Source organism: Mobula birostris, chromosome 5 (genome assembly GCF_030028105.1).
Source record: "Mobula birostris isolate sMobBir1 chromosome 5, sMobBir1.hap1, whole genome shotgun sequence".
Taxonomy (NCBI): domain Eukaryota; kingdom Metazoa; phylum Chordata; class Chondrichthyes; order Myliobatiformes; family Myliobatidae; genus Mobula; species Mobula birostris.
In genome coordinates, this window is record NC_092374.1 from 198,403,077 (window position 1) to 198,418,569 (window position 15,493).

The 15,493-nt window shown below is 45.3% G+C and overlaps 1 protein-coding gene across 1 annotated transcript in view; it reads left to right on the forward strand.

Annotated features, from left to right (window-relative positions):
* The window catches only part of LOC140198462 (uncharacterized), a 66,558-nt gene extending 62,913 nt beyond the window's left edge, over positions 1 to 3,645 (forward strand). Inside the window, exon 12 of the mRNA XM_072259547.1 lies at positions 762 to 3,645. Coding sequence (XP_072115648.1) covers positions 762 to 1,291 — 530 coding nt within the window. The 3' untranslated portion in view covers positions 1,292 to 3,645. The remainder of the gene's footprint in view (positions 1 to 761) is intronic.
* The last annotated feature ends 11,848 nt before the right edge of the window (positions 3,646 to 15,493 follow it).

The following is a 15,493-nucleotide window of genomic DNA, read 5'->3' on the forward strand; positions in this document are numbered from 1 at the left end:
ACTTCTTGGCTTCATCCACCTCCAACTTTCGTCCCTTCCATCCTTCAGCTCCACTTTCCTTCTTCGTGAAGAAACGTTTCATGGTCTTCTCACACAATGCTGTGAAATAAGGCCATCCTAGTGCTTCTCACCCATGATAATCAAAGACATCATATATCTGAAGAAAATTCTTTTTTCACTATCTGAGGATGGCTTGTCTGACTTTAATAGAAACTGCTCAGTGATGCCCCCCGTTCAAGTGGTGCCCAGGGCACGTGCCATACCTGCCATACCTTAGATACGCCACTGGGGAGGAGTGTGAATCATAGTGGCCTTAAAAGTAAAATTGAATTAATGCATTTAATTGAGTTAAGTTCTGGTCTGTTAGTGGAAGAAAGCTGTGTGAGATCTCATTTAATGTGGGGTGCCTTTTGAATTAATAGTTCCTGGTCTTGGCCCAGTGTCAAGGTGTTTTGAGATGGCCGCAGACCAGGCATACAGAGGCAGACATGAACATGTTGACACAGACAGATGACTAATGCCTGTCAGTGCACAAGTTCAGACATTCTCCCTGTCTCTGTCACCCCCATGATCATATGTTCCCACTGAAACAAAACAGTGGGAATGGATCAATGCCAAATCCTTCTCCTTTAGTGTCCACTCCATTCTTTCAAATGTGTTTGTTTTGAGAGAACCTGCGCTGGCGGAGTCTCCTCCCCCTACCCCTGATCCCCCGGTTTCTCTAACTCTGTGCTTCTCCCCCACTCCCCCTCCCTTTCCAGTTGCTGTGACTCTGGATGTCGAAACAGCCGGTCCGAAGCTTGAAGTGCTTCCAGATTTAAAGAGCGTGAGATATACCGGGAACTGGAGGAATCTTCCCGATTCCAGGAAGAGGTTTACAGGCCGATCTTGTGTACTGGGATTGGAGGGATTTACATCGGGGAGGCATTACTGGGAGGTGGATTTGGCAGGGTGTCGGCGTTGGGGTTTAGGAGTTGTTCTAGAGTCTGTGGAGAGAAAGGCACGGCTTGAACTAATACCAGAAAATGGATTCTGGACCATCGGGCTGTATGATGACAATTTTTATGTAAACATCTCTCCTCAGCCCTGTCTTCTTGCTGGTCCCATCCCCCGGAGGGTGGGAATTTATCTCAGTTATACATCCGGGTCAGTTTCATTTTACAATGTGGAGACCAAGTCCCATCTCTACACCTTCACTGGGAATAAATTCACAGGGAAACTTTATCCTCTTTTTTGGAATGGGGATGAAAATGGGCTGAGAACCTGTTCCAGTCCCGCTCTGGGTCTGTAATTGGATTGGGTCCAAGACTAGCATCAGGAGTGGAACAGAAAACCTGCCAGTAACAGGTTGCCGCAGAATGGGTCACATTTCATCCCCAAATTTTGCATTGTTAAACCCAAATAAACCTGGAATTAAAACCGCTGGAAATATATATGTGGAGGCAGTAAATTAAAAAGGAATTAATATTTGGAGACATGAGAAAATCTGCAGGTGCAGGAAACCGAAAGCAATTCAAACAAAATGCTGGAGGAACTCAGCAGGCCGGGCAGTATCTATCGACAAAAGTAAACAGTTGACATTTCAGGCCAAGACCCTTCATTGGGACAAGATAGGAAGGGGGAAGGAGTCAGACTAGCAGGTGAGGGGAGGGGAGGAAGATGTACAAGGTGGTGGGTGATGGGTGAAATCGGAAAGGGTACGAGATAAAGAGCTGGCAAATTGATTGCTGAGAGAGATAAATGGCTGGAGAAGAGAGGATCTGATAGGAGAGGACAGAAGACCATGGAAGAAAGTGAAGGGGGAGGACACCAGAGGGAGGTGTTGTTCAATTAATATGAATACATTAACTGCATCCATCAACAGAACAGAAATACTATACTTTGTGAAAATATCAAGATTAAAATGGACCAGATGAAAATTTGCAGATGATATGAAGATAGATGGAGGGGCAGGGAGTGTTGAGGAAGCTGGGAGTATTCCAAAGGACTTAGACAGTTTTGGAGAATGGGCAAATAACTGGCAGATAGAATATAGTGTTGGGAAATGTGTGGTCATGCACTTTATCAGAAATAATAAAGCCACAGACTATTTACTAAACATGAGGAAATTCAGAAATCAAAGGCCCAAAGGGACTTGGGAGTCCTTGTGCAGAATTCCCTAAAGGTTAACTTGCAGGCTGAGTTGGTAGTAAGAAAGGCAACTGCAAGGTTGCCATTCCATTTTGAGAGGACTAGAATATAAACACAAGAATGCAATGTTGAGGCTTTATAAAGCATTGGAATTTACTTAACCAGAGGGTGATGAATCTGTGGAAATCATTGCCCCAGCCACCTGCAGAGGACAGTCACATGATAACAGGCATGCGCACAGGAAGATGTGACAGTGACCAGGTTTGGTAACATTGCTTGAGGGTTGTTCATTGCCCCAGGATAAAATTTATCCTATGTTAATTACACTCCTCCCCAACCCCACTACTGAACTGTACTGAAGTATGCCTTTTGATTGTCTTTTGTTGTTGTTTGAACTATTTCTTTTGCGCACGGAAGGCAGGGGTGTTTGATCTTTAATGTTTTCTTTCTTTTCAAATCTTTTTATTATTATTATTATCCAAAATTAACAAGAGTACATCGAAGTAGGCAACACTTACAATGTCTCAAGAAAAAAAAACATTATTTTAAAGATTGAAAAAATTTTGGTGACAAAAAGAAAGAAACAAAAACCCCTACTAAGCAAGGAAAAGTGGGGAAAAAATACCATTAGGTGTTCAATCCCGGAGCCATGCGTCATACAAAAAGCTTCTAAAGATAAACATCAAACTGCCAGCAAGAAAAAAATACCAAAAATTTACAATTAGATCGTGGAGGAAATCTATCAATTAATTCAAATGATAGTAACGGGCAAATGAACCCCATCTTTTCTCAAAATCAAACATAGGTTCAAAAGCTTGACTTCTAATTTTCTCCAAACTAAGACATAGGTTTGGTTCCTTTGTTCTCTTTTGATTTATGACTGTCTGTGGGGAAGACGATTTTCAGGGCTATGTACTGCATTTATACTTTGATAATAAATGAACTTTGAACTTTGAGCTTTCGAACTTTGCAGTATCTGTTCAGGGGAAAAAAGGGTCATTGTGACAGCTTTAGTCAAATAACTTCTAAATGGAAGGGTCTTCAGGCGGGACTTCTACATCTCTTCGTTACCATGCCCCATCAGCAATTTTGAACGTGACCATTATTATAGCAACCTGGAAGTCCAGGGCTGCAGAAATTCAACTATAGAGTTGGTGTCTGGGGTTGGAGACCACAGAAATTCGAACACTTAACTATAGACGATATTGGGGTGCAAGTCCATATCTCCCTGCAAGAGGCTACACACAGGTTGATAGAATTGGACAGATAGTGTATGACATGCTTGCCTTTATTGGTCAAAGAATTGAGCTCACGAGCCAGGAAGTTTTGTTGCACCTTTATAAAACACTAGTTAGGCTTCATCTGATTAAGGTTTATAAGATTATAAGAGGCCTAGATAGAGTACACAACATCTTTTTCTTGGGACTGAAATGCCTAATACTAGGGGCATGCTTGTATGGTGAGAAGGGACAAGTGCAAAGAAGATGTGCGGGGTAAGTGTTTTCTTTACAGAATCACAGAGAATGTTTGGAGTCTGGAATGTGCTAGTTGGGTGGTGATGGAGACAAGTGATAAAGATGTGAGATAGGCACATGAATATGCAGGAAATGGACAGATATGGCTATTGTTTAAGCAGAATTGATAAGATTAGTTCAGCTTTTCATTACTAATTTGTTCAGCAAAACTTTGTGGATCTAAGGGCATGCCCTGTGCTGTATGGGTCCATGTTCCATATATTATTTATTGCTATTGAACTTCTAAAGGGCCGGTCTGCTGCTCTGCACATAGTTTCACAGAGGGTCTCCAAAACCTCCATACTGGAAGGCATAAATCCTACCATTGGGTTTCCCTTCAAATCAGTTCAATATATAATACTCCCAGTCCTACAAAATCCAACCAAAGATAGCGCCACCACTGGCTCATTAATACTGCAGAGAAGATTTATCATTAAGAACCAGTTTACTGACTGCATTCTCAATCAAACACTTGGAATTGTGCATGGAGTTATAAGAAGCCCTTTTAAAAAATTGAAGAAATGATGTGAAGAAGTTGTTTGGTGCTGCAGACGAAGTGCGACACTATTACAACTAGGACTCCTCACCATTGGGCGCCAAGCTAGTGTTGCAGTTAGCAAAATGCTATGACAGCTCAGGGTGTCAGAGTTCGGGGTTCAATCCCGACACCCTCTATAAGGAGTCTTTGTATGCCCTACTCATGGAATACATGGGTTTTCTCCAGGTCCTCCATTTTCCTCCAACAGTCCAAAGACCTACAGGGTAGGTTAGTTTGTCATGGTAAATTGTCCTGTTAGAGTTAAATCAGGGTTGCTGGGCGTTGCTGGTTTGTGTGGTTTGAAGGGCCAGGAGAGCCTATTCTGCACTGTATGCAATCAATGATATGAGACTCGCCACCACTAACGCAAGGCTCCCCAGTCTAGAGTTGGATTAGGATCCAGATAATTTTTTTTATTGTTATTCCTTGTAGTTTTAGTTTTCTTTACACTTGCGTATGTACAATCCTGTTATGTCTGTAGACTCTTAGCAAATTGTATATTTGGTTTGTGACGGGATCCTGTATTATCCCTATGAACTGTACTTCTAAAAAGAGAGAATGAGAGTTGTTCAACACAGACACCTTGTTATTAAGAGAGAGAGAGGGGCGAAGACTGCTTTGAGATGGTGTTATGGTTTCTCTGCAGCATGTTTACACTTTTGCAAGGACACTGCCAGCTTCTGTGTTCTTACAGAGAGAGAAGGGAGGAGCAACTTGATGGATAGCTGGTGTTCAGCGTGTGAGATAAATAGAAGGTCAGCTGATAGACTGACAGACACATGGTTTTGGACACTGGATGAGCTTTGTTGTGCCCACAGAAAGGTGGGTTTTGGAGGATAGATCAGTGGCTCTCGCAGTGTGGAAAAGGTGTGACTGGTGGGGAGTTATTAGTGTTTCCAACCCTTGCCTGGGTTGATAATTCCACCACAGAAAAATGGTCTCCTTTGTTGTGGTCACAGTCGGTGACTTCTAAAGGATTTCGGAGGATAACGGGAACATCTACGGCATCAGCTCACCTGAAGACTCAAGCCTCTCTCTCTGTCTCTCTCCATCATTACTCAACTCAATACCATGAACTGAACTGAACTTTACTCATCACCGTAAGACTGTATCCATTTACCCCTAGGCTTGACGAAGCTTGGTTTTTATATTTCCACACTTATATATATAATCATTGCTAACCTGTTTGATATATCTGATTTTATATTGCTGTATTGCGTAGTTCCTAATAAATACCATTAGTTAATAGCAATACCAGACTCCAAAGTGTTTTCTATTTCTGCTGGTTCTTTAACCTGTCACGTGGTACGTGACAGGTTCATTTACTTTAAATATAGTTTCTTTGTTTGTGAAGCTGAAGTGTGATTCAGACAGTAAATACTAGACTGGTTTCTCATCAAAACTGGCTCAGGCCAGTCTGTAGTACAAAGGAAAGTTGTGAGCTCATATTTACCAGCCAAGTAATTCCTTGTACTCCAAGTTCCTCCTCCTTACACATAACATTCACTATTGTTGGAATAAACATATCAGCTTATGACATGTTTATTAACTGTGTTTATTAGCCTATTCCATGATGTCTTCCTTGCAGTCTTACTTGTCATACCAAATTTCTTGCCCTCTGCCCTACTATTGTGGTACCCATACCCCATGCCATTCTAATTTAAACCCTCACAAGTAGCATAAGCAAACCTCCCAGTGAGAATGTTGGTTCCATTTCAGGTGTAAACTGTTATAGTTTCTAAAGGTCCCACCTGCCCAAACATACACGCATAAATGTGAAGCCCCCTATTCTGCAGCAGCTCTTTCACCACATATTAAATTGTATTATTTGTCTATCTCTCACCTCACTACCATGCAGCACAGGTAGTCACCATGAGATGAGAGCCCTCGATGTTTTGCTTTTTAAACTTTCTACCCTTTTTTCTCTAAAATCCCTTTTCAGAACCTCAGCCCTACTCCTGCTTTGACATTGAACCATGGCCACTGTCAGTATGTTATACATCTACTGTGAGGCATCATTGGCATTCACAGTGGGAAGGCAACACACCATCCTGGAGTCCAATTGCAGGCACAAAAATACTTATCCACACACCTGACTATCCAGTCCCCTTTTGCTATTTTTCTGCCAGACACTGTCATTCCCTTCTTTGTCTCAGAGCCAGGCACGATACCACTGACCCAAAGGCTGTTGGCAAATGAAAGTTGATCCCTCTCAAAATGGAATACCTGAGGAGAATGATGATCGGGGAATCCTGCACTGTCTACCTACTCCGCTTTCTTCTCTGTGTCATCACACATTTACCTGCAGCCTGCCGCTCAGGTGTGAACGCCTCACTAAAACTCCAGTATTGGTTCTGAGTACCTTCAGCAGCAGCTCCAGTTGCTCGACCCATTTGATCCGCTGAGTGAACAAGAAGGAGGACTTCAGACTCCGTGACCTGCCGCATATTGCAGGAGGAACATTCTGCTGTCCTTACTGCTGTTTCATCTACTAAGTCAAATGGCATGAATTAACAGGAAAGTGAAAACTTCTCCTTTTCCTCATGCAGGCCTCCTCGCCGAAGCAGAGCCTCGGCTCCCCATCCCTACACTGAATGAATCTAAAGTGGCTGCCCCACTTCACCTTACCTTCCCTTTGTTGTCACAACAATAAACTCTATTGCAGAGTCTACACAGACTCGCAGGTGATCTGTGCAATGGGTTCAGCAATTGTGCTAGTGTGTATGCATGTTCTAGCTATGGTGGTTCATTATGGCGGTATTAAACTCCTTTCTTTTTGTTGTAGCCTTGTCGGGACTTGCCCTAAAGCACAGCCACCCTGCGTACTCTCATCCTTGTCTGGGAAAGAGAACTACCGTTTCAAATGACGCTGTCAAAGAGTGGTATTCCTTTAGTATTAGTTATTGTTTCCAGACGCAGCACTGACATTAAGTTTCAGTTTGAGGACTTTAGTAAACAGTTCTGTTGACTTAGCATTTATTGTTTTTTCTTTTCCTTTCAATTCTGCAACAGTTCTTATTAAAGTCAGTGAACTGTCGACCGGTGTCAGTGTCTTTCTCTCGCCATAGTTGTGTCATATCCAAACATTTGACTGCTAGTCTCAACAACGCAAATGGACCCATCAGAGAGAGAGAACAACTGACCTTGGCCCTGAAGTTCATTGGCCAGGTAGGGGAGAAGTTAGAAGCGATCGAATCTGTGTTGGGTGAAGTTACCAAAGCAATGTGGCAAATAATCTCAGTTCGACAAACCCAGTGCCAGTTGCAGGAACAGGAGTCATCCCTCGCAGCAACTGTTCTGCAGCTCAACACAGACAATCGAAGTCAGGTGGCCACACGGCTGCAGTCCACGAACTGCCAGCTGTAAGCATTAGCATTCTCGCCAACGCAATTCAGCAGCCTCCGGCTGCGTCGGTCTCACTCCCAGCATCCCGCAGATCCTCCTTTACTGCGGCCCCAAGAACCTCGGTCGTTAATGCCCTGACTCCCGCGTCTGGCCCAGAACCAAGTATTCCTCCACCAGGCAGATACTCCGGTGACCCCGATGACCATGGACAAGTAAATGAAGGAGACGTTGGCCTTCAGGTTTATCCGTCCGTCAACCTCGCCAGCAGGGGCAGGCTTCCTTTTTGTGAGCAAGAAGGGTGGTAAGCTTCGTCTCTGCAAGAACCGCTACGCTCTTCTCCTGTTTGCCTCTGCTTTCGAACATCTCCGGGGCGAAATGGTACTTTCCATGATAGATGCTTATTACCTGGTTCGTATCAGAGAAGGGAATGAGTGGAAGACAGCTTTCAACACCTCTACTGGCCACGATAAGTACCTGTGATGCCCTTTGGTCTGGCCCAAGCCCCCGGTGATTTTCAGGCCCTAATCAAACGATCTGCTCAGGGACATGTTGAACCAGCCCGTTTTTGCGTATTTGGACGACAGTCTGATGTATTCCCGCACTTTCCATGAAGACGCCCAGCATGTCCGGAAGGCTCTTGGACGGCTGCTCGAGAACAACCTGTACACCACGCCAGAGAGGTGTGAGTTCCATAAATACCAGGTGTCGATTTTGGGCTACATATTTAACCCTTTCAGTGTTCAAACTGACCCAAGAAAAGTTCAGGCGGTCACTGAGTGGCCCAAAACCATCGACGGTCAAACAGATGCGGCGCTTAATGAGGTTTGCGAACTTTTATCTCCGCTTCATTTGAAATTTCAGCTCAGCCGCGCCCCCCCCGCCCCCCCATGAATGCACTCACCAGGATTCCATTCGACAAGCGAAGCAGCCCAATCGTTCTCGGAACCAAAGCGACGCTTCACTACTGCCCCGGTGCTGCAACACACAGACCCATCCCGACCGTTCGTTGTCGAGGTGGACGCATCGTACGACGGCATTGGAGCTGTACACTCTCTCAGCGCTCCTCTGTAGATAGCCAGAAGCATACTTGTGCCTTTCTTTCCCGTCGCTTGACTCCGGCAGGGAGTAACTACGACGTCGGGAATCGAGAACTTCCGGCTGTCAACAAGGCCCTGGAAGAATGGCGACGCTGGCCGAGGGGACACAGATTTGTTTTAAATGTTGGACAGATCACAAGAACCTTTCCGACATTCGAGACGCTAAGAGGCATAATTCCCGTCAAGCTTATTGGGCTCCCTTCTTCTCCCGGTTTAATTTTATCCTCACCTATCTTCCCAGCAGCAAGAATACCAAGGCAACGCGCTCTCCCGGCAATCCGACGTGTCTGAAGACAATGCCGATCTAGAGCCCGTCCATCCTCGCTCGTGCATTGCTGCTCCAGTGAAATGGGGAATAGAGAAGGAGGTGAGGGCTACCCAACTTTCGAATCCAGGCCCATGTGGGGGACCTCCCAACTGGCTGTTTGTCTCTGCTACACTGCGCTCCAAAGTGTTGGGATGGGGTCACTCCCATCCGGTTAGGCATCCGGGAATTCAACCGATCAGTGTGTTTATCAACAGACGATTTTGGTGGCCATCTATGTCCCAGGATATTCACGACTTCGTCTCTGCCTGTCCCATTTGTGCTCAGAACAAGACCAGCGCCCTGCGGGTCTGTTATGCCCGTTGCCCGTGCCCCACGCCCCTGGTCCCACCTCTCGGTGGATTTCATCACTGGTCTGATCCCGTCTCCTGGAAACACTACAACTTTGGTTTTCCAAGGCTGCGCACTTCATTGCCCTCCCCGAGCTCCCATCGGCTCGGAAGACTGCGACACTCATGGGTCAACGTGTGTTCAGGCTGCATGGCTTCCCTCAGGACATTGTGTCTGATCGAGGTCCACAGTTCACATCACGTTTCTGGAAGGCTTTCTGCTCTGTTGTAGCAGCCACCGCCAGCCTCTTGTCTGGTTTCCGCCTCAAAAGTAATGGTCAGGCTCAGAGTGAATCAGGAGTTGGAGACATCACTGTGCTGTCTTGCCTCCTCCAACCCCACGTCCTGGAACTCTCAACTGGTCTGGGCAGAGATCGCCCACAATAACCACTAGTCGTCCTCCACCGGCATGCCACCTTTGAATGCCAGAAGGAATTCCATCCTCTTCTCTTCCATGACCAAGAGGTTGATGTGGGAGTTTCTTCTGTTTAACAGCTGATCCACCGCTACCAGCATACCCGGAGACGAGCCAGGGCTTCTCTGTTGCGTGCTGAGAAACAACATGCCCGTCAGGCTGATCAGCTCCGCCGACAGGTGAGGCCTCTCAAGCCAGGAAACAAGGTCTGACTGGCATCAAGGGATCTTAGAAAAATAGAAACATAGAAAACCTACAGCACAATATAGGCCTTTCGGCCCACAAAGCTGTGCTGAACATGTACTTACTTTAGAAATTACCTCTGGTTACCCATAGCCCTCTATCTTTCTAAGCTCCATGTACCTATCCAGGAGTCTCTGAAAAGACCCTATCGTATCCACCTCCACCACCGTCGCCTGCAGCCCATTCCATGCACTCACCACTCTGCATAAAAAAATACCCTGACATCTCCTCTTTACCTCCCTCCAAGCACCTTAAAACTGTGCCCTCTCGTGCTAGCCATTTCAGCCCTGGGAAAAAGCCTCTGACTATCCACACAGTCAATGCCTCTCATCATCTTATACACCTCTATCAGGTCATCTCTCATCATCCGTCGCTCCAAGGAGAAAAGGCCAAGTTCACTCAACCTATTCTCATAAGTCATGCTCGCCAATTCAGGCAATATCCCTGTAAATCTCCTCTGCACCCTTTCTATAGTGTCCACATCCTTCCTGTAGTGAGGTGACCAGAACTGAGCACAGTCCTCCAAGTGGGGTCTGACCAGGATCCTACATAGCTGTAGCATTACCTCTTGGCACTTGAACTCAATCCCACGGTTGATGAAGGCCAATACACCCAATACCTTCTTAACCACACAGCCAAACTGCGCAGCAGCTTTGAGTGTCCTATGGATTCAGACCCCAATCTTCCATTCTGCCAAGAGTCTTACCATTAATACTACTTTGTATATTCTGTCATCATATTTGACCTACCAAAATGAACCACTTCAGGTTTATCTGGGTTGAACTCCATCTGTCGCTTCTCAGCCTATCAATGTCCTGCTGTAACCTCTGACAACCCTCCATACTATCCACAACATCCCAACCTTTGTGTCATCGGCATATTTGCTATCCCATCCTTCCACTTCCTCATCCAGGTCATTTAAAAAAATCACGAAGAGAAGGGGTCCCAGAACAGATCCCCAAGGCACACCACCGGTCACCGCCCTCCATGCAGAATATGATCCATCTACAACCAGTCTTTGCCTTCTGTGTGCAAGCCAGTTCTGGATCCACAAAGCAATGTCCCCTTGGATCACATGCCTCCTTATTTTCTCAATAACCCTTGCATAGGGTACTTTATCAAATGCCTTTCTGAAATCCATATACACTACATCTACTACTCCACCTTCATCAATATGTTTAATCACCACCTCAAAAAATTCAATCAGGCTTATAAGGCACGACCTGCCTCTGACAAAGCCATGTTGACTATTCCTAATCATATGATGCCTCTCCAAATGTTCATAAATCCTGCCTCTCAGGATCTTCTCCATCAACTTACCAACTCCTGAAAGTTGAGAGTCCCAAGTTGGCCCCATGCTATGCCAATAGACAATAATAGACAATAGGTGCAAGAGTAGGCCATTCGGCCCTTCGAGCCAGCACAGCCATTCACTGTGATATTGGCAATCAGTATCCAGTTCCTGCCTTATCCCTATAACCTTTGATTCCGTTATCTTTAAGAGCTCTATCCATCTCTTTCTTGAAAACATCGAGAGACTTGGCCTCCACTGCCTTCTGGGGCGGACCATTCGTAGTGGAAAAGGCTTTCAACAAGGTCTCGTATAGGTTGCGTCTACCATCATCAATGAAGATCCACCCAGTGCTCCATGTTTCCAACCTCAAGCCGATTACTTGCGTTCCCATGGCTCCAGTCAGCCCACCATCCCCTCCTCCCCGCTTAGTGGATGCTTCCCAGATCTATACTGTGCGGCGTCTCCTGGCGTCTCGCTGGAAAAAGGGGAAGGTCCAGTACCTTGTAGATTGGAAGGGTATGCTCCTTAGGAACGTTCTTGGAGCCTGGCTGATGACACACTGGGCAAATCTCTCATCCCAGACTTCCACCTAACAGAGGTCTGTAGCATCTCGGGAGCTGCGCGTAGAGTCACAGAGTCACAACCAGGGACTCTGAAGCGGAGTCTTCACGCCCCCGCAGCGGCTGCGGAACAGATTCGGCAATTTCTATGTGTGTGTATGTGTGTGTGTGTGTGCGCGCACTCTCTCTCTCGTTCCCTCTCTCTCTTTCTTCTTTCTCTCTCTGTTTGTCTCTGACTCTATTTCTGTCTCTCTATCTCTCTCTGTCTGTTTCTGTCCGCCCGCAGAAAAAGAATCTGAGGGTTGTATAAGGTGACATGAAGTTTTACTTTGAACTTTGAACTTGGGCCATATCCGAACGTTTTTGAATGTTTATGGGTTGAGTCGCCACACACTTAGCCAATCAGGAACGACTTTTCAAAAAGCTTTTGACTCATCTCCCCTGCTGCTCGATTAAATATAATCAACCGCTCAATGCAACCATTGCCGTTTTGGGGTTTGCGCTCCAACTGTGCTGGCAACACGGGACTATTTACTGTCAGCAGCCAGTTCGTTTTAACTGTAATCCTTCGGAAAATGCCACTTACTTCTGAACAAACCTCCCCTGCTCCTTTTGTGCTTCAGCACCGAGATTACAAGAAGCCGTCGGAGAACCTATTGCCTTGGTGTCGAAGAGCGTTCATAAGCACACAAGATGATAATTCCCAAGCAAACCAGGAATTGTTAACAATTTGGCTGGAGAGACCCCCATCCCTAGGGTAATGAGGAATAGTGAGCTGAAGCTCAAGATGACGATAAATTGCAATACAGGAAGATTAATACGCTGTTATGACAACAATCTTTCTTTCAATGTCAGAAAAACAACGGCAAATGATCATTGACTTAAGGGCGATGAGTGGGGCACATGCTCCTGTTTACATCAATGATGCTGATACTGAGAGGATGGAGAGCTTCGTGTTCCTCGGAGTAAACACGACCAATAACTGGTCCTAGTCCAACCATAGCCAAGAAAGCTCACCAGCTCTACTTCCTCCAGAGGCTAAAGTAATTTAGCTTGCTCCTTAGGCTTTCACCAATTTTCATCGACGCGCCGGAGAAAGCTTTTTGGATAGGTCTGGTCACTGCAAGAAAATGCAGGGAGTTGTGGACAGCTCATGGAAGTCAGCCTCTCCTCCATGTAACTCTGTTCACATTTCTTGCTGTCTCGGTAAAGCAGCAAACATAATCAAAGACCCTGCCAATCTCACACACGATCTCTTCTCCTCCCGTCAGGCCGGAGATAGAAAAACCTGGAAGCACGTCCAAGGCCAGATTCTATTCTGCTGATAACAGATCCCCTGTTGCAATAAGGCAAGATGGTAATTCCCAAGCACTTCAGGTATTGTTAGTAATGTGGCTGAAAAGACCCCGACCCCCAGGGAATGAGGGAAAATTCTTGTTCCCCGGTAAGCATGCTCTTCCGGAAGCAGATTCTGTGATCACTGTCCAATCGTGATTTGTTCATTAATTAGATGAGAGAGAATCGCTGAGCCTTGGGGATAAAGGAAAAAACATAGCGAAATGAAAAAGTCTTTAACGCCCACAGCGTCATTCGGTGCTTTTATATTTTAATTTAAATTCTTAAATAATCAAAGGCCCTCGCCCACCCTGGACGAGTTGGGCTCTCCTCGCCCATCAGACAGAACATACAAAAGTCTGATAGAACTTATCACCAAATTCAAAAACAATTTGTATCCCACGGTTACCAGAGTCTGAAACGAACTTATTGTATAAGATCGATATTTTACTTCACAATCTAACTCATTATGATTTCAACTTAATCGTTTACCTTAATGCACTCTTTCAATAAATTTTACTCTTTAGACTTTAAAACATAGACACAGAATTAGGCCATGCGGTCCTTTGAGCTCCGACATTGGGTCATGAATGATTTATTATCCCTCTTGATTTCATTCTCTTGCCTTCTCCTTCTAATCTTTAGTGTCCTTACCAACCTCTGCTTTAAATATACCCAGTGACACAGCCGTCTGTGATAATGACTTTCACAGATTCACCACCCTCTGGCTAAATAAATCCCTTCTCATGTCTATTCTAAGGGACGTGTATGATTTTTGAGGCTAGGTACACTGGTCATGGAGTCCCTCACTTTTGGAAACATTCTCTGTACGTCTGCTGTAATCAGAGCTTTCAATATCCAGTAGGTTTCGATGAGATGCATCCTCGTTCTTGCGAATTCCAGCAAGTGCAGGGCCGAAGTTCCTCGTGTGTTCCTCTGCACCCTATCCAATGATAGGGCATAATTTCTTAGATAAGGGTTCTAAAACCTGTTCAGCTTTTACAGAAAAAGTGTTGAGTGTGTGGAACAAACAGCCAGCAGTGATGACCATAAGACATAGGAGCAGAATTAGGCCAATCAGCCCATTGATCTGCTCTGCTATTCCAACATGGCTGAGCCTGGATCCCACTCAACCCCATACACTTGCCTCCTCGCCATATCCCTTGATGCCCTGACTGATCAGGAAAGAAACAACTTCCACCGCAGTCTGTAGCAGAGCAGTCCTCAGATTTACTACTCTCTGGCTAAAAAAAAATCCTCCTTACCTCTGTTCTAAAGGGTCGCCCCTCAGTTTTGAGGCTGTGCCCTGTAGTTATGGATACTCCCACCATAGGAAACATCCTCTCCACATCTGCCCTATCTAATCTTTTCAACATTTGGTAGGTTTCAATGAGATCTCCACATATTCTAATTTTCTGTGACTCCAGGCCCAAAGCCGCCAAAGGCTCCTTCATAGAACCATAGAACCATACCATAGAAACTACAGCACAGAAACAGGCCTTTTGGCCCTTCTTGGCTGTGCTGAACCATTTTCAGCCTAGTCCCACTGACCTGCACACGGACCATATCCCTCCATACACTTCCCATCCATATAGCTGTCCAATTTATTCTTAAATGTTAAAAAAGAACCCGCATTTACCACCTCGTCTGGCAGCTCATTCCATACTCCCACCACTCTCTGTGTGAAGAAGCTCCCCCTAATGTTCCCTTTAAACTTTTCCCCCTCACCCTTAACCCATGTCCTCTGTTTTTTTTCTCCCTTTGCCTCAGTGGAAAAAGCCTGCTTGCATTCACTCTATCTATACCCAACACAATTTTATATACCTCTATCAAATCTCCCCTCATTCTTCTACGCTCCAGGGAATAAAGTCCTAACCTATTCCACCTTTCTCTGTAACTGAGTTTCTCAAGTCTCGGCAACATCCTTGTAAACCTTCTCTGCACTCTTTCAACCTTATTTATATCCTTCCTGTAATTTGGTGACCAAAACTGAACACAATACTCCAGATTCGGCCTCACCAATGCCTTATACAACCTCATCATAACATTCCAGCTCTTATACTCAATACTTTGATTAATAAAGGCCAATGTACCAAAAGCTCTCTTTACGACCCTATCTACCTGTGACGACACTTTTAGGGAATTTTGTATCTGTATTCCCAGATCCCTCTGTTCCACTGCACTCCTTAGTGCCTTACCATTAACCCTGTATGTTCTACGTTGGTTTGTCCTTCCAACGTGCAATACCTCACACTTGTCAGTATTAAACTCTATCTGCCATTTTTCAGCCCATTTTTCCAGCTGGTCCAAGTCCCTCTGCAGGCTCTGAAAACCTTCCTCACTGTCACCTACACCTCCAATCTTTGTA